The sequence below is a fragment of the Haemorhous mexicanus genome, chromosome 5 (genome assembly GCF_027477595.1).
Source record: "Haemorhous mexicanus isolate bHaeMex1 chromosome 5, bHaeMex1.pri, whole genome shotgun sequence".
NCBI classification, from domain to species: Eukaryota; Metazoa; Chordata; class Aves; order Passeriformes; family Fringillidae; genus Haemorhous; species Haemorhous mexicanus.
Window position 1 is genome coordinate 17,502,176 of NC_082345.1, and position 23,179 is coordinate 17,525,354.

General features: G+C 55.1%; 5 protein-coding genes across 5 annotated transcripts in view; all 5 read left to right on the forward strand.

Moving 5' to 3' along the window:
- Window positions 1-1,539: 1,539 nt before the first annotated feature.
- Window positions 1,540-3,234, forward strand: LOC132328049 (inositol 1,4,5-trisphosphate receptor-interacting protein-like 1). Its single transcript, XM_059847837.1, has one exon. The coding sequence runs from the start codon at window positions 1,540-1,542 to the stop codon at window positions 3,232-3,234; it is 1,695 nt and encodes a 564-aa protein (XP_059703820.1).
- A 3,583-nt stretch (window positions 3,235-6,817) lies between these two features.
- On the forward strand, window positions 6,818-8,512 carry LOC132328051 (inositol 1,4,5-trisphosphate receptor-interacting protein-like 1). Its single transcript, XM_059847838.1, has one exon. It carries the CDS (start codon window positions 6,818-6,820, stop codon window positions 8,510-8,512), a length of 1,695 nt encoding a protein of 564 aa, XP_059703821.1.
- A 3,583-nt stretch (window positions 8,513-12,095) lies between these two features.
- On the forward strand, window positions 12,096-13,791 carry LOC132328052 (inositol 1,4,5-trisphosphate receptor-interacting protein-like 1). The gene is given in 2 exon segments (XM_059847839.1): window positions 12,096-13,502; window positions 13,504-13,791. Coding segments are annotated over 2 exon segments (1,695 nt in total).
- A 3,583-nt stretch (window positions 13,792-17,374) lies between these two features.
- On the forward strand, window positions 17,375-19,069 carry LOC132328053 (inositol 1,4,5-trisphosphate receptor-interacting protein-like 1). The gene has a single exon (XM_059847840.1). The coding sequence runs from the start codon at window positions 17,375-17,377 to the stop codon at window positions 19,067-19,069; it is 1,695 nt and encodes a 564-aa protein (XP_059703823.1).
- A 3,583-nt stretch (window positions 19,070-22,652) lies between these two features.
- The window catches only part of LOC132328054 (inositol 1,4,5-trisphosphate receptor-interacting protein-like 1), a 4,972-nt gene continuing 4,445 nt past the window's right edge, over window positions 22,653-23,179 (forward strand). Inside the window, exon 1 of the mRNA XM_059847842.1 lies at window positions 22,653-23,049. Within this exon, the coding sequence (XP_059703825.1) occupies window positions 22,653-23,049 (397 nt within the window). The remainder of the gene's footprint in view (window positions 23,050-23,179) is intronic.

Below are 23,179 nucleotides of genomic sequence, written 5' to 3' on the forward strand. Positions count from 1 at the left end.
ACCCAGGACAAGGGCGCAGCCTCCTTTTTGTATCCTAATTCCCAGGTCCATCGCCCTCTTTCTTCTCCCACTGCCTGAGGTACTCGGAAGGTACAAGACTTGCCGAATTGCCTACTGTACGGAACCCCTCTGTCCCTTTGATTGCGGAGGCCGGAATGGGACCATACACACACACCAAGGTTCATGCACAGCAACCAGCTTGCATTGAGTGCTCTCTTCCTTTGTAGATCTGAATGTCTGCCTGCTCAATCCATCCGTATTGCTTGAACCAGTTGCCACCCGGTCAAACAGCCAATAGCTGCTGGCGTCCCCCAACGGTCCGGGCCTGCTCCCCAGTGGTCCACACTGGTTCCGTTTTATAATTAAAGTACTTACAGGATTACCTCTGTTTCCGTTATAAAACGAGGATGAAATAAAACCCTGAGGCCTTCAGGCCAGCTGCTCCCTCTGTTTTATATCTTTATAACCCCGCAGAAGGCACAGGAAGGGAAGGAGTGGCGCTGGGGTCACCCACCCTCTATGTATAAAGGCGCCGTTCCCCCTGTCTAGAGCTTAATGCTGGTGCTGATGGGGTTGAGCATTTGTAGCTAGGAATCAGGGGGAAGGCCAACAACACCAGCCTGTGACTCTTAGATGGCGGTTCATCACTGCAGTCCGTGTAGCTGTGCCAGTTTATGCACAGAAGGACAGACCAATCTATCCGGAACCGGTCGCCCAAAATACGTCTTTGGAATGCAGAGCATCTGGTAATTGTGCTGGGAAACACTTTCTGCAGCAGAAAAAATGAGCGCTCTCCCACAGGTGCTTGTGGGGCAGCAAGAGGATGCTGTCATGCTCATCCTTCAGAAAAGCAGCGAGCCTGAAACCAAAGGGCACCTTTTAGAGACTCGGAGATTTAGCTGAAGCTCAGCGTGGAGTCAAGGCTTAGACTCCGTGATGCTCAAGGCTGCCTCCCAACGTTGATATCTATGAGATTGCCAGTGGAGGGCAGCTGATAAGAAGGACAAGAGAAGGACCAAGAGAGGTTCTTTGAAGAAGATTCGCTCAAAGGCTGCCTTAACCAGCACCCCAGGGCCCCTCCGACAGTCCGAGCTGGGGTGGGGACAAAGGGCGGGGCTGGGCTGGCTGCGGTGTACTGTGACATCCATGACATCATGGGGCCATGTCACAATTGGGGGCAGCTATGCAAGGCCCCAGCAGGTGACGCTGGCCCCGTATTGCTTGGGCAAGCGGTGAGTGCACACGTGGCGGGGAGGCCGGGCTGGGGACAAGGGCCGGGGCAGAAACGCTGCACCCGGGGCTGGCTTTTCCTCCTGCATCCAGGAGCAGCCCCTCATGGCACAGCCTTGGGCAGGGCACCCTGCCGCTGCTGCCGCTGCTGCTGCTGGGGCAGCGGAACGGGCCTGGCTGCTTGCCAGCTCTCTGGGGTCCTGTCCTTCCTGCTCCCAGATCCCTGGGATTCCCGTCGCTGCTGCCCCCGGTGCCAGCTGCCTCCCTCCCAGCCCCTCTCAAGGCCTTCTCTCCACCCTCCTGCAGACCATGGACACCTGGGTGTTGTGGCTCTTGCTCTTGCAAATTGCTGTCCCGTACCCACAGCCCGTGGGTGATGGCTTGGACGAGGTGACACGTCTGCGAACGGAGGTGCGTGCCAAGCTCCGGGAAGAGGAGACGATTGGTCTGGAGCGGGAGGTGGAGCAGCTGGTCCTGAAGCAGGGTGCCTGGGCCTGGGGAGACCTGCTCTGCTCTGCCTGGCAGCACTGGCAGGTCTGGGCTCTTGCTGGGCTCCTGCTCCTTCTCCTGGCACTCTGGTATTGGGGGAGGAAAAGGAGCCTGAGGAGAGAGGAGCGTGAAGAAGGACATGGTGGTGGGAATGAAGAGGGAGTCGAAATTGTGGATGCAAATGAAGAAGATGTCGGAAATGAAGAGGAAGGAGACAGTGACCTGGATGGGGAGGAAAGCGACAGTGAGGACGGCCGGGCCCAGGAGGTCGACAATGCTGCTGCGAATGAAGAACGTGATGGTGCTGCGAATGAAGTTGGCCATGAGGCTGCAAATGCAGCAAACGCCAATGATGCTGGAAATGAAGTGGAACAATACCGCCATCGTGCCGATAACTTTGGAAGGATCGTGATGGAGCGCATACAGTGGCCTGTGCAGGACCTGCAGGAAGGATGCACATGGACAAGAAACCTGATGGAGCATTTTGCAATTTACTTTCGACGGGTCTTGTCCAACAGTTTCTATCCGGTGCTGCAAGGAGCTATCGGGGTGGGCAGTGCCTTCGAAGGTTGGAGTCCCCGTGAGCAGGATGTTGTGTACCAGGTGCTCATACCCATGACACCTCCTCGAGGGCACAGCTTCCACCTAGAGCTGGGCACTGCAGGGCAGAGGCGCCTGAGGAACTTCCACGTCCGCGTGCAGCAGGAGTGCACCTGCACCAGGGAGCAGCAGGATAAGAACATGCTGTGCTTCCTGCACCACCCTGAGGAGGAGCTCAGGAGGTGTCAGGATCCCAGCCTCCTTCATACCCTGTGCACGGGCTCCTACCTGGACGTGGAGAAAACTGCCCGCTGGTTCTACCAACTGGTGAGAGCAATCTGGCCGGCTTTGCTTGAGTCACACCGTTGGCATTTAGTGCTGCTGCCCTCCAGACGCTCTTGCCAGTTGAAGGTGACCAACGGCAGAGAAAGCTACCGGATCGAGCTGCTGTTTGGGGTGCGGCAAGGCAACTCAGACGTCTTTGTCAGCAGTCAGCCGAGGCAAGCCCACACCTCAAGCACAATCTGGCCGGAGAGCTACGCCGTGGCCGAGATGAAGTTCTTCAGGTACATCGCCAGGCGGGCCCCCCCTGACAGCTTGCACCTGAAATGCCTGCAGTTCTTCACTCGTCTTCAGCTGGGCTTGGGCTTCTCCACCTATACCATCAAGACCATTGTCATGCACATGCTGAGCGTCTTACCCGCGTCACAGTGGCGCAGGAGGCATTTTGTGAGGCGGCTGATGGATATCAGCGAGAGCCTGCGCACATGTGTGGAAATGAGACACCTCAATCACTTCATTGTGGGCAACCAGAGGCTTCCTCAGGGGATCAGCTTGCCCCCAGAGGTCCTAATGGCCCGGTCACGCAATCTCTTCCACGACCTGGAGATGGATCCGGTTGCCCACTCCCAGGCAGTGAGCCAGTACGTGGATCTGCACCACTGGCTCAAACGAATCCTTAAAAATGAGCAGTGAAAGAGGTTCTCCTGCACAGAGCTGTGCTTGTGAGCCTTGCGCCTGGCGGCAGAGGACCAGCTCTCAGCAGGTGGGAAAAGAGGGGAGAACGTGGGCTCCGGAGAGGGAAGGGAAAACGCTGCGTGGCAGCACTGTGCCATCAGCAGCAGCAGCAGTGTCGGCTCAACAGCCTCCCCGGCACTGCCTCCGGCGATCACCTGATTGGCTACAAAGATCAAGGATCACACAAGAGGAGACGCTCTTACTCGCCCACCTCTCTCTTTGAGTCCCTTTTCCCCCCGAGAGCTTCACCTTGTGCAAAGAAGCCGATCTCAGAAGGCCTGACGAGGGAATGTTTGAAAGGACCACTGGGGGCATCATTTGCTTCAGGGGTGCTCCAGGCAGGTCTTCGCGCCGTGCACCACAAAGGATTGCGTTCGGGTCGAGCTTCTTGACTCTGTCTGGGGAGAGAGACTCCCGGGCAATGTTTGGGATCCGTCAGTGGACGGTGTTTCTCCTTGTTCCCGCATGGGAATCCTTCAGGTCAGCATTGTAGCAACTGTGTTGGAGCTGACCTGATATTTTGTATACGTAAAGATCTAGACTGTTAATGTGGATCCATCTATCTATGTATCTATGTATCTATGTAACTATCTGTCTATCTATCTATCTGTCTATCTGTCTATCTATCTATCTATCTATGTATACATAAGATATGCTAGAAAGGTTATCAATTATCGTATATAATAGTAAAATCGACTAAAAGCCAATAGAATAATATAAATAGTATCAAGGGTACGAATGATGTAACTATGATATCATGGTAAGAAATGATTCTGTAGAGTCAAATATGTAATTTTGGTTTTAGAATAGCACATAGCCAGTATTTAGTGTCACTCTAAGTTGCAATACATACTAACGCTCTTAGGGCATTTATATCTGGAAAAGATTTTCATAAAATTGATACCTTTATAACATACATAACTATTATACCGTTACATATCGCACGTAGGAATTGTTTGTAATGTAGAAGTAAGGCCATAGATCGTGTCTCTGTCTGCTGGGGACAAAGCATTGTGCTCTGTAGTTAGTGCTTTTAGGAGTAGCAACCTAGAAAGTTCGTGGCTCTTGATTCAATAAACTACAGTATTCCAGAAGCTAGATTGTGCAAGACTTTATTGTAATCTCAGCCAGGCCTATAGTAGAGGTTAAAGTCACAAGTTGCGAATCTGGGCTTGTGAAGAATCTCCTTGAAATTAGCCAAACTTGCAGTGCTGAATTGGTTCTAATCAGAAATTAGGCCCAGCTGCCCTCGGCCCCTGTGATCACAGGCTGCCAGAAGAGCCTGCCTTGGAAGGGTCCTTAAAAATGGTCTGGCTGCAACCTTGCTGCCAAGGGCAGGGAGACCTTCCACTAGGCCCGGTTGCTCCAAGCCCCGCCCAGCCTGGCCTGCAACACTGCCCGGGATGGGGCAGCCTCAGCTGCTGTGGGCAGCAGCGTGGGCCAGGGCCTCAGCAGCCTGAGAGGCAAGAATGTCTTGCGCATCTCCAGCCCAAGCCTGCCCGCTGTCGGTGGGAAGCCACTGGGCCTGGTGCTGTCCCTGCAGGCCCTTGTCCACACCACAGCCCCTCCCAGGTCCCTGCTGGGCCTGGTGCAGGGACTGAAAGGCCGCAGGAAGGTGCCCCCGGAGAAGGCCTTGGAGAGCACTTGGGGCCAGGAGTGCTGCCATGAGGGCAGCAAGCAGGGCCTGGTGTGGCCGTCGGGACGGGAGGCCACAGGGCGGGCGCTGAGGCCCTGCCAGCTGGAGCTGGGAGCTCTGGAGTGCGGCTGGCAGAGAGCCGTGGGGGATCCGTGCAGCGGCAAGGACACGGGCTTCTAGATGTGCTAGAAAGCAGAGGAGAGCTGGAGAGTGGGCACTGAAGGAGCAGGGCGTCTCCCTGTGTGGAAAAAAACTTCACGACGCCAGGGGTTACGTGCAGGAAAGACACAGAGGAGTCCTGTAATGTTATTGGAATAAAGGGAGAGGCCAAGGGACATTTGCCGTGGGGTGTCTCGATTTGTTGAGACCCAGGACAAGGGCGCAGCCTCCTTTTTGTATCCTAATTCCCAGGTCCATCGCCCTCTTTCTTCTCCCACTGCCTGAGGTACTCGGAAGGTACAAGACTTGCCGAATTGCCTACTGTACGGAACCCCTCTGTCCCTTTGATTGCGGAGGCCGGAATGGGACCATACACACACACCAAGGTTCATGCACAGCAACCAGCTTGCATTGAGTGCTCTCTTCCTTTGTAGATCTGAATGTCTGCCTGCTCAATCCATCCGTATTGGTTGAACCAGTTGCCACCCGGTCAAACAGCCAATAGCTGCTGGCGTCCCCCAACGGTCCGGGCCTGCTCCCCAGTGGTCCACACTGGTTCCGTTTTATAATTAAAGTACTTACAGGATTACCTCTGTTTCCGTTATAAAACGAGGATGAAATAAAACCCTGAGGCCTTCAGGCCAGCTGCTCCCTCTGTTTTATATCTTTATAACCCCGCAGAAGGCACAGGAAGGGAAGGAGTGGCGCTGGGGTCACCCACCCTCTATGTATAAAGGCGCCGTTCCCCCTGTCTAGAGCTTAATGCTGGTGCTGATGGGGTTGAGCATTTGTAGCTCGGAATCAGGGGGAAGGCCAACAACACCAGCCTGTGACTCTTAGATGGCGGTTCATCACTGCAGTCCGTGTAGCTGTGCCAGTTTATGCACAGAAGGACAGACCAATCTATCCGGAACCGGTCGCCCAAAATACGTCTTTGGAATGCAGAGCATCTGGTAATTGTGCTGGGAAACACTTTCTGCAGCAGAAAAAATGAGCGCTCTCCCACAGGTGCTTGTGGGGCAGCAAGAGGATGCTGTCATGCTCATCCTTCAGAAAAGCAGCGAGCCTGAAACCAAAGGGCACCTTTTAGAGACTCGGAGATTTAGCTGAAGCTCAGCGTGGAGTCAAGGCTTAGACTCCGTGATGCTCAAGGCTGCCTCCCAACGTTGATATCTATGAGATTGCCAGTGGAGGGCAGCTGATAAGAAGGACAAGAGAAGGACCAAGAGAGGTTCTTTGAAGAAGATTCGCTCAAAGGCTGCCTTAACCAGCACCCCAGGGCCCCTCCGACAGTCCGAGCTGGGGTGGGGACAAAGGGCGGGGCTGGGCTGGCTGCGGTGTACTGTGACATCCATGACATCATGGGGCCATGTCACAATTGGGGGCAGCTATGCAAGGCCCCAGCAGGTGACGCTGGCCCCGTATTGCTTGGGCAAGCGGTGAGTGCACACGTGGCGGGGAGGCCGGGCTGGGGACAAGGGCCGGGGCAGAAACGCTGCACCCGGGGCTGGCTTTTCCTCCTGCATCCAGGAGCAGCCCCTCATGGCACAGCCTTGGGCAGGGCACCCTGCCGCTGCTGCCGCTGCTGCTGCTGGGGCAGCGGAACGGGCCTGGCTGCTTGCCAGCTCTCTGGGGTCCTGTCCTTCCTGCTCCCAGATCCCTGGGATTCCCGTCGCTGCTGCCCCCGGTGCCAGCTGCCTCCCTCACAGCCCCTCTCAAGGCCTTCTCTCCACCCTCCTGCAGACCATGGACACCTGGGTGTTGTGGCTCTTGCTCTTGCAAATTGCTGTCCCGTACCCACAGCCCGTGGGTGATGGCTTGGACGAGGTGACACGTCTGCGAACGGAGGTGCGTGCCAAGCTCCGGGAAGAGGAGACGATTGGTCTGGAGCGGGAGGTGGAGCAGCTGGTCCTGAAGCAGGGTGCCTGGGCCTGGGGAGACCTGCTCTGCTCTGCCTGGCAGCACTGGCAGGTCTGGGCTCTTGCTGGGCTCCTGCTCCTTCTCCTGGCACTCTGGTATTGGGGGAGGAAAAGGAGCCTGAGGAGAGAGGAGCGTGAAGAAGGACATGGTGGTGGGAATGAAGAGGGAGTCGAAATTGTGGATGCAAATGAAGAAGATGTCGGAAATGAAGAGGAAGGAGACAGTGACCTGGATGGGGAGGAAAGCGACAGTGAGGACGGCCGGGCCCAGGAGGTCGACAATGCTGCTGCGAATGAAGAACGTGATGGTGCTGCGAATGAAGTTGGCCATGAGGCTGCAAATGCAGCAAACGCCAATGATGCTGGAAATGAAGTGGAACAATACCGCCATCGTGCCGATAACTTTGGAAGGATCGTGATGGAGCGCATACAGTGGCCTGTGCAGGACCTGCAGGAAGGATGCACATGGACAAGAACCCTGATGGAGCATTTTGCAATTTACTTTCGACGGGTCTTGTCCAACAGTTTCTATCCGGTGCTGCAAGGAGCTATCGGGGTGGGCAGTGCCTTCGAAGGTTGGAGTCCCCGTGAGCAGGATGTTGTGTACCAGGTGCTCATACCCATGACACCTCCTCGAGGGCACAGCTTCCACCTAGAGCTGGGCACTGCAGGGCAGAGGCGCCTGAGGAACTTCCACGTCCGCGTGCAGCAGGAGTGCACCTGCACCAGGGAGCAGCAGGATAAGAACATGCTGTGCTTCCTGCACCACCCTGAGGAGGAGCTCAGGAGGTGTCAGGATCCCAGCCTCCTTCATACCCTGTGCACGGGCTCCTACCTGGACGTGGAGAAAACTGCCCGCTGGTTCTACCAACTGGTGAGAGCAATCTGGCCGGCTTTGCTTGAGTCACACCGTTGGCATTTAGTGCTGCTGCCCTCCAGACGCTCTTGCCAGTTGAAGGTGACCAACGGCAGAGAAAGCTACCGGATCGAGCTGCTGTTTGGGGTGCGGCAAGGCAACTCAGACGTCTTTGTCAGCAGTCAGCCGAGGCAAGCCCACACCTCAAGCACAATCTGGCCGGAGAGCTACACCGTGGCCGAGATGAAGTTCTTCAGGTACATCGCCAGGCGGGCCCCCCCTGACAGCTTGCACCTGAAATGCCTGCAGTTCTTCACTCGTCTTCAGCTGGGCTTGGGCTTCTCCACCTATACCATCAAGACCATTGTCATGCACATGCTGAGCGTCTTACCCGCGTCACAGTGGCGCAGGAGGCATTTTGTGAGGCGGCTGATGGATATCAGCGAGAGCCTGCGCACATGTGTGGAAATGAGACACCTCAATCACTTCATTGTGGGCAACCAGAGGCTTCCTCAGGGGATCAGCTTGCCCCCAGAGGTCCTAATGGCCCGGTCACGCAATCTCTTCCACGACCTGGAGATGGATCCGGTTGCCCACTCCCAGGCAGTGAGCCAGTACGTGGATCTGCACCACTGGCTCAAACGAATCCTTAAAAATGAGCAGTGAAAGAGGTTCTCCTGCACAGAGCTGTGCTTGTGAGCCTTGCGCCTGGCGGCAGAGGACCAGCTCTCAGCAGGTGGGAAAAGAGGGGAGAACGTGGGCTCCGGAGAGGGAAGGGAAAACGCTGCGTGGCAGCACTGTGCCATCAGCAGCAGCAGCAGTGTCGTCTCAACAGCCTCCCCGGCACTGCCTCCGGCGATCACCTGATTGGCTACAAAGATCAAGGATCACACAAGAGGAGACGCTCTTACTCGCCCACCTCTCTCTTTGAGTCCCTTTTCCCCCCGAGAGCTTCACCTTGTGCAAAGAAGCCGATCTCAGAAGGCCTGACGAGGGAATGTTTGAAAGGACCACTGGGGGCATCATTTGCTTCAGGGGTGCTCCAGGCAGGTCTTCGCGCCGTGCACCACAAAGGATTGCGTTCGGGTCGAGCTTCTTGACTCTGTCTGGGGAGAGAGACTCCCGGGCAATGTTTGGGATCCGTCAGTGGACGTTGTTTCTCCTTGTTCCCGCATGGGAATCCTTCAGGTCAGCATTGTAGCAACTGTGTTGGAGCTGACCTGATATTTTGTATACGTAAAGATCTAGACTGTTAATGTGGATCCATCTATCTATGTATCTATGTATCTATGTAACTATCTGTCTATCTATCTATCTGTCTATCTGTCTATCTATCTATCTATCTATGTATACATAAGATATGCTAGAAAGGTTATCAATTATCGTATATAATAGTAAAATCGACTAAAAGCCAATAGAATAATATAAATAGTATCAAGGGTACGAATGATGTAACTATGATATCATGGTAAGAAATGATTCTGTAGAGTCAAATATGTAATTTTGGTTTTAGAATAGCACATAGCCAGTATTTAGTGTCACTCTAAGTTGCAATACATACTAACGCTCTTAGGGCATTTATATCTGGAAAAGATTTTCATAAAATTGATACCTTTATAACATACATAACTATTATACCGTTACATATCGCACGTAGGAATTGTTTGTAATGTAGAAGTAAGGCCATAGATCGTGTCTCTGTCTGCTGGGGACAAAGCATTGTGCTCTGTAGTTAGTGCTTTTAGGAGTAGCAACCTAGAAAGTTCGTGGCTCTTGATTCAATAAACTACAGTATTCCAGAAGCTAGATTGTGCAAGACTTTATTGTAATCTCAGCCAGGCCTATAGTAGAGGTTAAAGTCACAAGTTGCGAATCTGGGCTTGTGAAGAATCTCCTTGAAATTAGCCAAACTTGCAGTGCTGAATTGGTTCTAATCAGAAATTAGGCCCAGCTGCCCTCGGCCCCTGTGATCACAGGCTGCCAGAAGAGCCTGCCTTGGAAGGGTCCTTAAAAATGGTCTGGCTGCAACCTTGCTGCCAAGGGCAGGGAGACCTTCCACTAGGCCCGGTTGCTCCAAGCCCCGCCCAGCCTGGCCTGCAACACTGCCCGGGATGGGGCAGCCTCAGCTGCTGTGGGCAGCAGCGTGGGCCAGGGCCTCAGCAGCCTGAGAGGCAAGAATGTCTTGCGCATCTCCAGCCCAAGCCTGCCCGCTGTCGGTGGGAAGCCACTGGGCCTGGTGCTGTCCCTGCAGGCCCTTGTCCACACCACAGCCCCTCCCAGGTCCCTGCTGGGCCTGGTGCAGGGACTGAAAGGCCGCAGGAAGGTGCCCCCGGAGAAGGCCTTGGAGAGCACTTGGGGCCAGGAGTGCTGCCATGAGGGCAGCAAGCAGGGCCTGGTGTGGCCGTCGGGACGGGAGGCCACAGGGCGGGCGCTGAGGCCCTGCCAGCTGGAGCTGGGAGCTCTGGAGTGCGGCTGGCAGAGAGCCGTGGGGGATCCGTGCAGCGGCAAGGACACGGGCTTCTAGATGTGCTAGAAAGCAGAGGAGAGCTGGAGAGTGGGCACTGAAGGAGCAGGGCGTCTCCCTGTGTGGAAAAAAACTTCACGACGCCAGGGGTTACGTGCAGGAAAGACACAGAGGAGTCCTGTAATGTTATTGGAATAAAGGGAGAGGCCAAGGGACATTTGCCGTGGGGTGTCTCGATTTGTTGAGACCCAGGACAAGGGCGCAGCCTCCTTTTTGTATCCTAATTCCCAGGTCCATCGCCCTCTTTCTTCTCCCACTGCCTGAGGTACTCGGAAGGTACAAGACTTGCCGAATTGCCTACTGTACGGAACCCCTCTGTCCCTTTGATTGCGGAGGCCGGAATGGGACCATACACACACACCAAGGTTCATGCACAGCAACCAGCTTGCATTGAGTGCTCTCTTCCTTTGTAGATCTGAATGTCTGCCTGCTCAATCCATCCGTATTGCTTGAACCAGTTGCCACCCGGTCAAACAGCCAATAGCTGCTGGCGTCCCCCAACGGTCCGGGCCTGCTCCCCAGTGGTCCACACTGGTTCCGTTTTATAATTAAAGTACTTACAGGATTACCTCTGTTTCCGTTATAAAACGAGGATGAAATAAAACCCTGAGGCCTTCAGGCCAGCTGCTCCCTCTGTTTTATATCTTTATAACCCCGCAGAAGGCACAGGAAGGGAAGGAGTGGCGCTGGGGTCACCCACCCTCTATGTATAAAGGCGCCGTTCCCCCTGTCTAGAGCTTAATGCTGGTGCTGATGGGGTTGAGCATTTGTAGCTCGGAATCAGGGGGAAGGCCAACAACACCAGCCTGTGACTCTTAGATGGCGGTTCATCACTGCAGTCCGTGTAGCTGTGCCAGTTTATGCACAGAAGGACAGACCAATCTATCCGGAACCGGTCGCCCAAAATACGTCTTTGGAATGCAGAGCATCTGGTAATTGTGCTGGGAAACACTTTCTGCAGCAGAAAAAATGAGCGCTCTCCCACAGGTGCTTGTGGGGCAGCAAGAGGATGCTGTCATGCTCATCCTTCAGAAAAGCAGCGAGCCTGAAACCAAAGGGCACCTTTTAGAGACTCGGAGATTTAGCTGAAGCTCAGCGTGGAGTCAAGGCTTAGACTCCGTGATGCTCAAGGCTGCCTCCCAACGTTGATATCTATGAGATTGCCAGTGGAGGGCAGCTGATAAGAAGGACAAGAGAAGGACCAAGAGAGGTTCTTTGAAGAAGATTCGCTCAAAGGCTGCCTTAACCAGCACCCCAGGGCCCCTCCGACAGTCCGAGCTGGGGTGGGGACAAAGGGCGGGGCTGGGCTGGCTGCGGTGTACTGTGACATCCATGACATCATGGGGCCATGTCACAATTGGGGGCAGCTATGCAAGGCCCCAGCAGGTGACGCTGGCCCCGTATTGCTTGGGCAAGCGGTGAGTGCACACGTGGCGGGGAGGCCGGGCTGGGGACAAGGGCCGGGGCAGAAACGCTGCACCCGGGGCTGGCTTTTCCTCCTGCATCCAGGAGCAGCCCCTCATGGCACAGCCTTGGGCAGGGCACCCTGCCGCTGCTGCCGCTGCTGCTGCTGGGGCAGCGGAACGGGCCTGGCTGCTTGCCAGCTCTCTGGGGTCCTGTCCTTCCTGCTCCCAGATCCCTGGGATTCCCGTCGCTGCTGCCCCCGGTGCCAGCTGCCTCCCTCACAGCCCCTCTCAAGGCCTTCTCTCCACCCTCCTGCAGACCATGGACACCTGGGTGTTGTGGCTCTTGCTCTTGCAAATTGCTGTCCCGTACCCACAGCCCGTGGGTGATGGCTTGGACGAGGTGACACGTCTGCGAACGGAGGTGCGTGCCAAGCTCCGGGAAGAGGAGACGATTGGTCTGGAGCGGGAGGTGGAGCAGCTGGTCCTGAAGCAGGGTGCCTGGGCCTGGGGAGACCTGCTCTGCTCTGCCTGGCAGCACTGGCAGGTCTGGGCTCTTGCTGGGCTCCTGCTCCTTCTCCTGGCACTCTGGTATTGGGGGAGGAAAAGGAGCCTGAGGAGAGAGGAGCGTGAAGAAGGACATGGTGGTGGGAATGAAGAGGGAGTCGAAATTGTGGATGCAAATGAAGAAGATGTCGGAAATGAAGAGGAAGGAGACAGTGACCTGGATGGGGAGGAAAGCGACAGTGATGACGGCCGGGCCCAGGAGGTCGACAATGCTGCTGCGAATGAAGAACGTGATGGTGCTGCGAATGAAGTTGGCCATGAGGCTGCAAATGCAGCAAACGCCAATGATGCTGGAAATGAAGTGGAACAATACCGCCATCGTGCCGATAACTTTGGAAGGATCGTGATGGAGCGCATACAGTGGCCTGTGCAGGACCTGCAGGAAGGATGCACATGGACAAGAACCCTGATGGAGCATTTTGCAATTTACTTTCGACGGGTCTTGTCCAACAGTTTCTATCCGGTGCTGCAAGGAGCTATCGGGGTGGGCAGTGCCTTCGAAGGTTGGAGTCCCCGTGAGCAGGATGTTGTGTACCAGGTGCTCATACCCATGACACCTCCTCGAGGGCACAGCTTCCACCTAGAGCTGGGCACTGCAGGGCAGAGGCGCCTGAGGAACTTCCACGTCCGCGTGCAGCAGGAGTGCACCTGCACCAGGGAGCAGCAGGATAAGAACATGCTGTGCTTCCTGCACCACCCTGAGGAGGAGCTCAGGAGGTGTCAGGATCCCAGCCTCCTTCATACCCTGTGCACGGGCTCCTACCTGGACGTGGAGAAAACTGCCCGCTGGTTCTACCAACTGGTGAGAGCAATCTGGCCGGCTTTGCTTGAGTCACACCGTTGGCATTTAGTGCTGCTGCCCTCCAGACGCTCTTGCCAGTTGAAGGTGACCAACGGCAGAGAAAGCTACCGGATCGAGCTGCTGTTTGGGGTGCGGCAAGGCAACTCAGACGTCTTTGTCAGCAGTCAGCCGAGGCAAGCCCACACCTCAAGCACAATCTGGCCGGAGAGCTACGCCGTGGCCGAGATGAAGTTCTTCAGGTACATCGCCAGGCGGGCCCCCCCTGACAGCTTGCACCTGAAATGCCTGCAGTTCTTCACTCGTCTTCAGCTGGGCTTGGGCTTCTCCACCTATACCATCAAGACCATTGTCATGCACATGGCTGAGCGTCTTACCCGCGTCACAGTGGCGCAGGAGGCATTTTGTGAGGCGGCTGATGGATATCAGCGAGAGCCTGCGCACATGTGTGGAAATGAGACACCTCAATCACTTCATTGTGGGCAACCAGAGGCTTCCTCAGGGGATCAGCTTGCCCCCAGAGGTCCTAATGGCCCGGTCACGCAATCTCTTCCACGACCTGGAGATGGATCCGGTTGCCCACTCCCAGGCAGTGAGCCAGTACGTGGATCTGCACCACTGGCTCAAACGAATCCTTAAAAATGAGCAGTGAAAGAGGTTCTCCTGCACAGAGCTGTGCTTGTGAGCCTCGCGCCTGGCGGCAGAGGACCAGCTCTCAGCAGGTGGGAAAAGAGGGGAGAACGTGGGCTCCGGAGAGGGAAGGGAAAACGCTGCGTGGCAGCACTGTGCCATCAGCAGCAGCAGCAGTGTCGTCTCAACAGCCTCCCCGGCACTGCCTCCGGCGATCACCTGATTGGCTACAAAGATCAAGGATCACACAAGAGGAGACGCTCTTACTCGCCCACCTCTCTCTTTGAGTCCCTTTTCCCCCCGAGAGCTTCACCTTGTGCAAAGAAGCCGATCTCAGAAGGCCTGACGAGGGAATGTTTGAAAGGACCACTGGGGGCATCATTTGCTTCAGGGGTGCTCCAGGCAGGTCTTCGCGCCGTGCACCACAAAGGATTGCGTTCGGGTCGAGCTTCTTGACTCTGTCTGGGGAGAGAGACTCCCGGGCAATGTTTGGGATCCGTCAGTGGACGGTGTTTCTCCTTGTTCCCGCATGGGAATCCTTCAGGTCAGCATTGTAGCAACTGTGTTGGAGCTGACCTGATATTTTGTATACGTAAAGATCTAGACTGTTAATGTGGATCCATCTATCTATGTATCTATGTATCTATGTAACTATCTGTCTATCTATCTATCTGTCTATCTGTCTATCTATCTATCTATCTATGTATACATAAGATATGCTAGAAAGGTTATCAATTATCGTATATAATAGTAAAATCTACTAAAAGCCAATAGAATAATATAAATAGTATCAAGGGTACGAATGATGTAACTATGATATCATGGTAAGAAATGATTCTGTAGAGTCAAATATGTAATTTTGGTTTTAGAATAGCACATAGCCAGTATTTAGTGTCACTCTAAGTTGCAATACATACTAACGCTCTTAGGGCATTTATATCTGGAAAAGATTTTCATAAAATTGATACCTTTATAACATACATAACTATTATACCGTTACATATCGCACGTAGGAATTGTTTGTAATGTAGAAGTAAGGCCATAGATCGTGTCTCTGTCTGCTGGGGACAAAGCATTGTGCTCTGTAGTTAGTGCTTTTAGGAGTAGCAACCTAGAAAGTTCGTGGCTCTTGATTCAATAAACTACAGTATTCCAGAAGCTAGATTGTGCAAGACTTTATTGTAATCTCAGCCAGGCCTATAGTAGAGGTTAAAGTCACAAGTTGCGAATCTGGGCTTGTGAAGAATCTCCTTGAAATTAGCCAAACTTGCAGTGCTGAATTGGTTCTAATCAGAAATTAGGCCCAGCTGCCCTCGGCCCCTGTGATCACAGGCTGCCAGAAGAGCCTGCCTTGGAAGGGTCCTTAAAAATGGTCTGGCTGCAACCTTGCTGCCAAGGGCAGGGAGACCTTCCACTAGGCCCGGTTGCTCCAAGCCCCGCCCAGCCTGGCCTGCAACACTGCCCGGGATGGGGCAGCCTCAGCTGCTGTGGGCAGCAGCGTGGGCCAGGGCCTCAGCAGCCTGAGAGGCAAGAATGTCTTGCGCATCTCCAGCCCAAGCCTGCCCGCTGTCGGTGGGAAGCCACTGGGCCTGGTGCTGTCCCTGCAGGCCCTTGTCCACACCACAGCCCCTCCCAGGTCCCTGCTGGGCCTGGTGCAGGGACTGAAAGGCCGCAGGAAGGTGCCCCCGGAGAAGGCCTTGGAGAGCACTTGGGGCCAGGAGTGCTGCCATGAGGGCAGCAAGCAGGGCCTGGTGTGGCCGTCGGGACGGGAGGCCACAGGGCGGGCGCTGAGGCCCTGCCAGCTGGAGCTGGGAGCTCTGGAGTGCGGCTGGCAGAGAGCCGTGGGGGATCCGTGCAGCGGCAAGGACACGGGCTTCTAGATGTGCTAGAAAGCAGAGGAGAGCTGGAGAGTGGGCACTGAAGGAGCAGGGCGTCTCCCTGTGTGGAAAAAAACTTCACGACGCCAGGGGTTACGTGCAGGAAAGACACAGAGGAGTCCTGTAATGTTATTGGAATAAAGGGAGAGGCCAAGGGACATTTGCCGTGGGGTGTCTCGATTTGTTGAGACCCAGGACAAGGGCGCAGCCTCCTTTTTGTATCCTAATTCCCAGGTCCATCGCCCTCTTTCTTCTCCCACTGCCTGAGGTACTCGGAAGGTACAAGACTTGCCGAATTGCCTACTGTACGGAACCCCTCTGTCCCTTTGATTGCGGAGGCCGGAATGGGACCATACACACACACCAAGGTTCATGCACAGCAACCAGCTTGCATTGAGTGCTCTCTTCCTTTGTAGATCTGAATGTCTGCCTGCTCAATCCATCCGTATTGCTTGAACCAGTTGCCACCCGGTCAAACAGCCAATAGCTGCTGGCGTCCCCCAACGGTCCGGGCCTGCTCCCCAGTGGTCCACACTGGTTCCGTTTTATAATTAAAGTACTTACAGGATTACCTCTGTTTCCGTTATAAAACGAGGATGAAATAAAACCCTGAGGCCTTCAGGCCAGCTGCTCCCTCTGTTTTATATCTTTATAACCCCGCAGAAGGCACAGGAAGGGAAGGAGTGGCGCTGGGGTCACCCACCCTCTATGTATAAAGGCGCCGTTCCCCCTGTCTAGAGCTTAATGCTGGTGCTGATGGGGTTGAGCATTTGTAGCTCGGAATCAGGGGGAAGGCCAACAACACCAGCCTGTGACTCTTAGATGGCGGTTCATCACTGCAGTCCGTGTAGCTGTGCCAGTTTATGCACAGAAGGACAGACCAATCTATCCGGAACCGGTCGCCCAAAATACGTCTTTGGAATGCAGAGCATCTGGTAATTGTGCTGGGAAACACTTTCTGCAGCAGAAAAAATGAGCGCTCTCCCACAGGTGCTTGTGGGGCAGCAAGAGGATGCTGTCATGCTCATCCTTCAGAAAAGCAGCGAGCCTGAAACCAAAGGGCACCTTTTAGAGACTCGGAGATTTAGCTGAAGCTCAGCGTGGAGTCAAGGCTTAGACTCCGTGATGCTCAAGGCTGCCTCCCAACGTTGATATCTATGAGATTGCCAGTGGAGGGCAGCTGATAAGAAGGACAAGAGAAGGACCAAGAGAGGTTCTTTGAAGAAGATTCGCTCAAAGGCTGCCTTAACCAGCACCCCAGGGCCCCTCCGACAGTCCGAGCTGGGGTGGGGACAAAGGGCGGGGCTGGGCTGGCTGCGGTGTACTGTGACATCCATGACATCATGGGGCCATGTCACAATTGGGGGCAGCTATGCAAGGCCCCAGCAGGTGACGCTGGCCCCGTATTGCTTGGGCAAGCGGTGAGTGCACACGTGGCGGGGAGGCCGGGCTGGGGACAAGGGCCGGGGCAGAAACGCTGCACCCGGGGCTGGCTTTTCCTCCTGCATCCAGGAGCAGCCCCTCATGGCACAGCCTTGGGCAGGGCACCCTGCCGCTGCTGCCGCTGCTGCTGCTGGGGCAGCGGAACGGGCCTGGCTGCTTGCCAGCTCTCTGGGGTCCTGTCCTTCCTGCTCCCAGATCCCTGGGATTCCCGTCGCTGCTGCCCCCGGTGCCAGCTGCCTCCCTCACAGCCCCTCTCAAGGCCTTCTCTCCACCCTCCTGCAGACCATGGACACCTGGGTGTTGTGGCTCTTGCTCTTGCAAATTGCTGTCCCGTACCCACAGCCCGTGGGTGATGGCTTGGACGAGGTGACACGTCTGCGAACGGAGGTGCGTGCCAAGCTCCGGGAAGAGGAGACGATTGGTCTGGAGCGGGAGGTGGAGCAGCTGGTCCTGAAGCAGGGTGCCTGGGCCTGGGGAGACCTGCTCTGCTCTGCCTGGCAGCACTGGCAGGTCTGGGCTCTTGCTGGGCTCCTGCTCCTTCTCCTGGCACTCTGGTATTGGGGGAGGAAAAGGAGCCTGAGGAGAGAGGAGCGTGAAGAAGGACATGGTGGTGGGAATGAAGAGGGAGTCGAAATTGTGGATGCAAATGAAGAAGATGTCGGAAATGAAGAGGAAGGAGACAGTGACCTGGATGGGGAGGAAAGCGACAGTGATGACGGCCGGGCCCAGGAGGTCGACAATGCTGCTGCGAATGAAGAACGTGATGGTGCTGCGAATGAAGTTGGCCATGAGGCTGCAAATGCAGCAAACGCCAATGATGCTGGAAATGAAGTGGAACAATACCGCCATCGTGCCGATAACTTTGGAAGGATCGTGATGGAGCGCATACAGTGGCCTGTGCAGGACCTGCAGGAAGGATGCACATGGACAAGAACCCTGATGGAGCATTTTGCAATTTACTTTCGACGGGTCTTGTCCAACAGTTTCTATCCGGTGCTGCAAGGAGCTATCGGGGTGGGCAGTGCCTTCGAAGGTTGGAGTCCCCGTGAGCAGGATGTTGTGTACCAGGTGCTCATACCCATGACACCTCCTCGAGGGCACAGCTTCCACCTAGAGCTGGGCACTGCAGGGCAGAGGCGCCTGAGGAACTTCCACGTCCGCGTGCAGCAGGAGTGCACCTGCACCAGGGAGCAGCAGGATAAGAACATGCTGTGCTTCCTGCACCACCCTGAGGAGGAGCTCAGGAGGTGTCAGGATCCCAGCCTCCTTCATACCCTGTGCACGGGCTCCTACCTGGACGTGGAGAAAACTGCCCGCTGGTTCTACCAACTGGTGAGAGCAATCTGGCCGGCTTTGCTTGAGTCACACCGTTGGCATTTAGTGCTGCTGCCCTCCAGACGCTCTTGCCAGTTGAAGGTGACCAACGGCAGAGAAAGCTACCGGATCGAGCTGCTGTTTGGGGTGCGGCAAGGCAACTCAGACGTCTTTGTCAGCAGTCAGCCGAGGCAAGCCCACACCTCAAGCACAATCTGGCCGGAGAGCTACACCGTGGCCGAGATGAAGTTCTTCAGGTACATCGCCAGGCGGGCCCCCCCTGACAGCTTGCACCTGAAATGCCTGCAGTTCTTCACTCGTCTTCAGCTGGGCTTGGGCTTCTCCACCTATACCATCAAGACCATTGTCATGCACATGCTGAGCGTCTTACCCGCGTCACAGTGGCGCAGGAGGCATTTTGTGAGGCGGCTGATGGATATCAGCGAGAGCCTGCGCACATGTGTGGAAATGAGACACCTCAATCACTTCATTGTGGGCAACCAGAGGCTTCCTCAGGGGATCAGCTTGCCCCCAGAGGTCCTAATGGCCCGGTCACGCAATCTCTTCCACGACCTGGAGATGGATCCGGTTGCCCACTCCCAGGCAGTGAGCCAGTACGTGGATCTGCACCACTGGCTCAAACGAATCCTTAAAAATGAGCAGTGAAAGAGGTTCTCCTGCACAGAGCTGTGCTTGTGAGCCTTGCGCCTGGCGGCAGAGGACCAGCTCTCAGCAGGTGGGAAAAGAGGGGAGAACGTGGGCTCCGGAGAGGGAAGGGAAAACGCTGCGTGGCAGCACTGTGCCATCAGCAGCAGCAGCAGTGTCGTCTCAACAGCCTCCCCGGCACTGCCTCCGGCGATCACCTGATTGGCTACAAAGATCAAGGATCACACAAGAGGAGACGCTCTTACTCGCCCACCTCTCTCTTTGAGTCCCTTTTCCCCCCGAGAGCTTCACCTTGTGCAAAGAAGCCGATCTCAGAAGGCCTGACGAGGGAATGTTTGAAAGGACCACTGGGGGCATCATTTGCTTCAGGGGTGCTCCAGGCAGGTCTTCGCGCCGTGCACCACAAAGGATTGCGTTCGGGTCGAGCTTCTTGACTCTGTCTGGGGAGAGAGACTCCCGGGCAATGTTTGGGATCCGTCAGTGGACGTTGTTTCTCCTTGTTCCCGCATGGGAATCCTTCAGGTCAGCATTGTAGCAACTGTGTTGGAGCTGACCTGATATTTTGTATACGTAAAGATCTAGACTGTTAATGTGGATCCATCTATCTATGTATCTATGTATCTATGTAACTATCTGTCTATCTATCTATCTGTCTATCTGTCTATCTATCTATCTATCTATGTATACATAAGATATGCTAGAAAGGTTATCAATTATCGTATATAATAGTAAAATCTACTAAAAGCCAATAGAATAATATAAATAGTATCAAGGGTACGAATGATGTAACTATGATATCATGGTAAGAAATGATTCTGTAGAGTCAAATATGTAATTTTGGTTTTAGAATAGCACATAGCCAGTATTTAGTGTCACTCTAAGTTGCAATACATACTAACGCTCTTAGGGCATTTATATCTGGAAAAGATTTTCATAAAATTGATACCTTTATAACATACATAACTATTATACCGTTACATATCGCACGTAGGAATTGTTTGTAATGTAGAAGTAAGGCCATAGATCGTGTCTCTGTCTGCTGGGGACAAAGCATTGTGCTCTGTAGTTAGTGCTTTTAGGAGTAGCAACCTAGAAAGTTCGTGGCTCTTGATTCAATAAACTACAGTATTCCAGAAGCTAGATTGTGCAAGACTTTATTGTAATCTCAGCCAGGCCTATAGTAGAGGTTAAAGTCACAAGTTGCGAATCTGGGCTTGTGAAGAATCTCCTTGAAATTAGCCAAACTTGCAGTGCTGAATTGGTTCTAATCAGAAATTAGGCCCAGCTGCCCTCGGCCCCTGTGATCACAGGCTGCCAGAAGAGCCTGCCTTGGAAGGGTCCTTAAAAATGGTCTGGCTGCAACCTTGCTGCCAAGGGCAGGGAGACCTTCCACTAGGCCCGGTTGCTCCAAGCCCCGCCCAGCCTGGCCTGCAACACTGCCCGGGATGGGGCAGCCTCAGCTGCTGTGGGCAGCAGCGTGGGCCAGGGCCTCAGCAGCCTGAGAGGCAAGAATGTCTTGCGCATCTCCAGCCCAAGCCTGCCCGCTGTCGGTGGGAAGCCACTGGGCCTGGTGCTGTCCCTGCAGGCCCTTGTCCACACCACAGCCCCTCCCAGGTCCCTGCTGGGCCTGGTGCAGGGACTGAAAGGCCGCAGGAAGGTGCCCCCGGAGAAGGCCTTGGAGAGCACTTGGGGCCAGGAGTGCTGCCATGAGGGCAGCAAGCAGGGCCTGGTGTGGCCGTCGGGACGGGAGGCCACAGGGCGGGCGCTGAGGCCCTGCCAGCTGGAGCTGGGAGCTCTGGAGTGCGGCTGGCAGAGAGCCGTGGGGGATCCGTGCAGCGGCAAGGACACGGGCTTCTAGATGTGCTAGAAAGCAGAGGAGAGCTGGAGAGTGGGCACTGAAGGAGCAGGGCGTCTCCCTGTGTGGAAAAAAACTTCACGACGCCAGGGGTTACGTGCAGGAAAGACACAGAGGAGTCCTGTAATGTTATTGGAATAAAGGGAGAGGCCAAGGGACATTTGCCGTGGGGTGTCTCGATTTGTTGAGACCCAGGACAAGGGCGCAGCCTCCTTTTTGTATCCTAATTCCCAGGTCCATCGCCCTCTTTCTTCTCCCACTGCCTGAGGTACTCGGAAGGTACAAGACTTGCCGAATTGCCTACTGTACGGAACCCCTCTGTCCCTTTGATTGCGGAGGCCGGAATGGGACCATACACACACACCAAGGTTCATGCACAGCAACCAGCTTGCATTGAGTGCTCTCTTCCTTTGTAGATCTGAATGTCTGCCTGCTCAATCCATCCGTATTGCTTGAACCAGTTGCCACCCGGTCAAACAGCCAATAGCTGCTGGCGTCCCCCAACGGTCCGGGCCTGCTCCCCAGTGGTCCACACTGGTTCCGTTTTATAATTAAAGTACTTACAGGATTACCTCTGTTTCCGTTATAAAACGAGGATGAAATAAAACCCTGAGGCCTTCAGGCCAGCTGCTCCCTCTGTTTTATATCTTTATAACCCCGCAGAAGGCACAGGAAGGGAAGGAGTGGCGCTGGGGTCACCCACCCTCTATGTATAAAGGCGCCGTTCCCCCTGTCTAGAGCTTAATGCTGGTGCTGATGGGGTTGAGCATTTGTAGCTCGGAATCAGGGGGAAGGCCAACAACACCAGCCTGTGACTCTTAGATGGCGGTTCATCACTGCAGTCCGTGTAGCTGTGCCAGTTTATGCACAGAAGGACAGACCAATCTATCCGGAACCGGTCGCCCAAAATACGTCTTTGGAATGCAGAGCATCTGGTAATTGTGCTGGGAAACACTTTCTGCAGCAGAAAAAATGAGCGCTCTCCCACAGGTGCTTGTGGGGCAGCAAGAGGATGCTGTCATGCTCATCCTTCAGAAAAGCAGCGAGCCTGAAACCAAAGGGCACCTTTTAGAGACTCGGAGATTTAGCTGAAGCTCAGCGTGGAGTCAAGGCTTAGACTCCGTGATGCTCAAGGCTGCCTCCCAACGTTGATATCTATGAGATTGCCAGTGGAGGGCAGCTGATAAGAAGGACAAGAGAAGGACCAAGAGAGGTTCTTTGAAGAAGATTCGCTCAAAGGCTGCCTTAACCAGCACCCCAGGGCCCCTCCGACAGTCCGAGCTGGGGTGGGGACAAAGGGCGGGGCTGGGCTGGCTGCGGTGTACTGTGACATCCATGACATCATGGGGCCATGTCACAATTGGGGGCAGCTATGCAAGGCCCCAGCAGGTGACGCTGGCCCCGTATTGCTTGGGCAAGCGGTGAGTGCACACGTGGCGGGGAGGCCGGGCTGGGGACAAGGGCCGGGGCAGAAACGCTGCACCCGGGGCTGGCTTTTCCTCCTGCATCCAGGAGCAGCCCCTCATGGCACAGCCTTGGGCAGGGCACCCTGCCGCTGCTGCCGCTGCTGCTGCTGGGGCAGCGGAACGGGCCTGGCTGCTTGCCAGCTCTCTGGGGTCCTGTCCTTCCTGCTCCCAGATCCCTGGGATTCCCGTCGCTGCTGCCCCCGGTGCCAGCTGCCTCCCTCACAGCCCCTCTCAAGGCCTTCTCTCCACCCTCCTGCAGACCATGGACACCTGGGTGTTGTGGCTCTTGCTCTTGCAAATTGCTGTCCCGTACCCACAGCCCGTGGGTGATGGCTTGGACGAGGTGACACGTCTGCGAACGGAGGTGCGTGCCAAGCTCCGGGAAGAGGAGACGATTGGTCTGGAGCGGGAGGTGGAGCAGCTGGTCCTGAAGCAGGGTGCCTGGGCCTGGGGAGACCTGCTCTGCTCTGCCTGGCAGCACTGGCAGGTCTGGGCTCTTGCTGGGCTCCTGCTCCTTCTCCTGGCACTCTGGTATTGGGGGAGGAAAAGGAGCCTGAGGAGAGAGGAGCGTGAAGAAGGACATGGTGGTGGGAATGAAGAGGGAGTCGAAATTGTGGATGCAAATGAAGAAGATGTCGGAAATGAAGAGGAAGGAGACAGTGACCTGGATGGGGAGGAAAGCGACAGTGATGACGGCCGGGCCCAGGAGGTCGACAATGCTGCTGCGAATGAAGAACGTGATGGTGCTGCGAATGAAGTTGGCCATGAGGCTGCAAATGCAGCAAACGC

Bases quoted from the DNA above. Each gene is read 5' to 3' on its own strand.
- LOC132328049 (XM_059847837.1), top strand. From the start codon at position 1,540: ATGGACACCTGGGTGTTGTGGCTCTTGCTCTTGCAAATTGCTGTCCCG.
- LOC132328051 (XM_059847838.1), top strand. From the start codon at position 6,818: ATGGACACCTGGGTGTTGTGGCTCTTGCTCTTGCAAATTGCTGTCCCG.
- LOC132328053 (XM_059847840.1), top strand. From the start codon at position 17,375: ATGGACACCTGGGTGTTGTGGCTCTTGCTCTTGCAAATTGCTGTCCCG.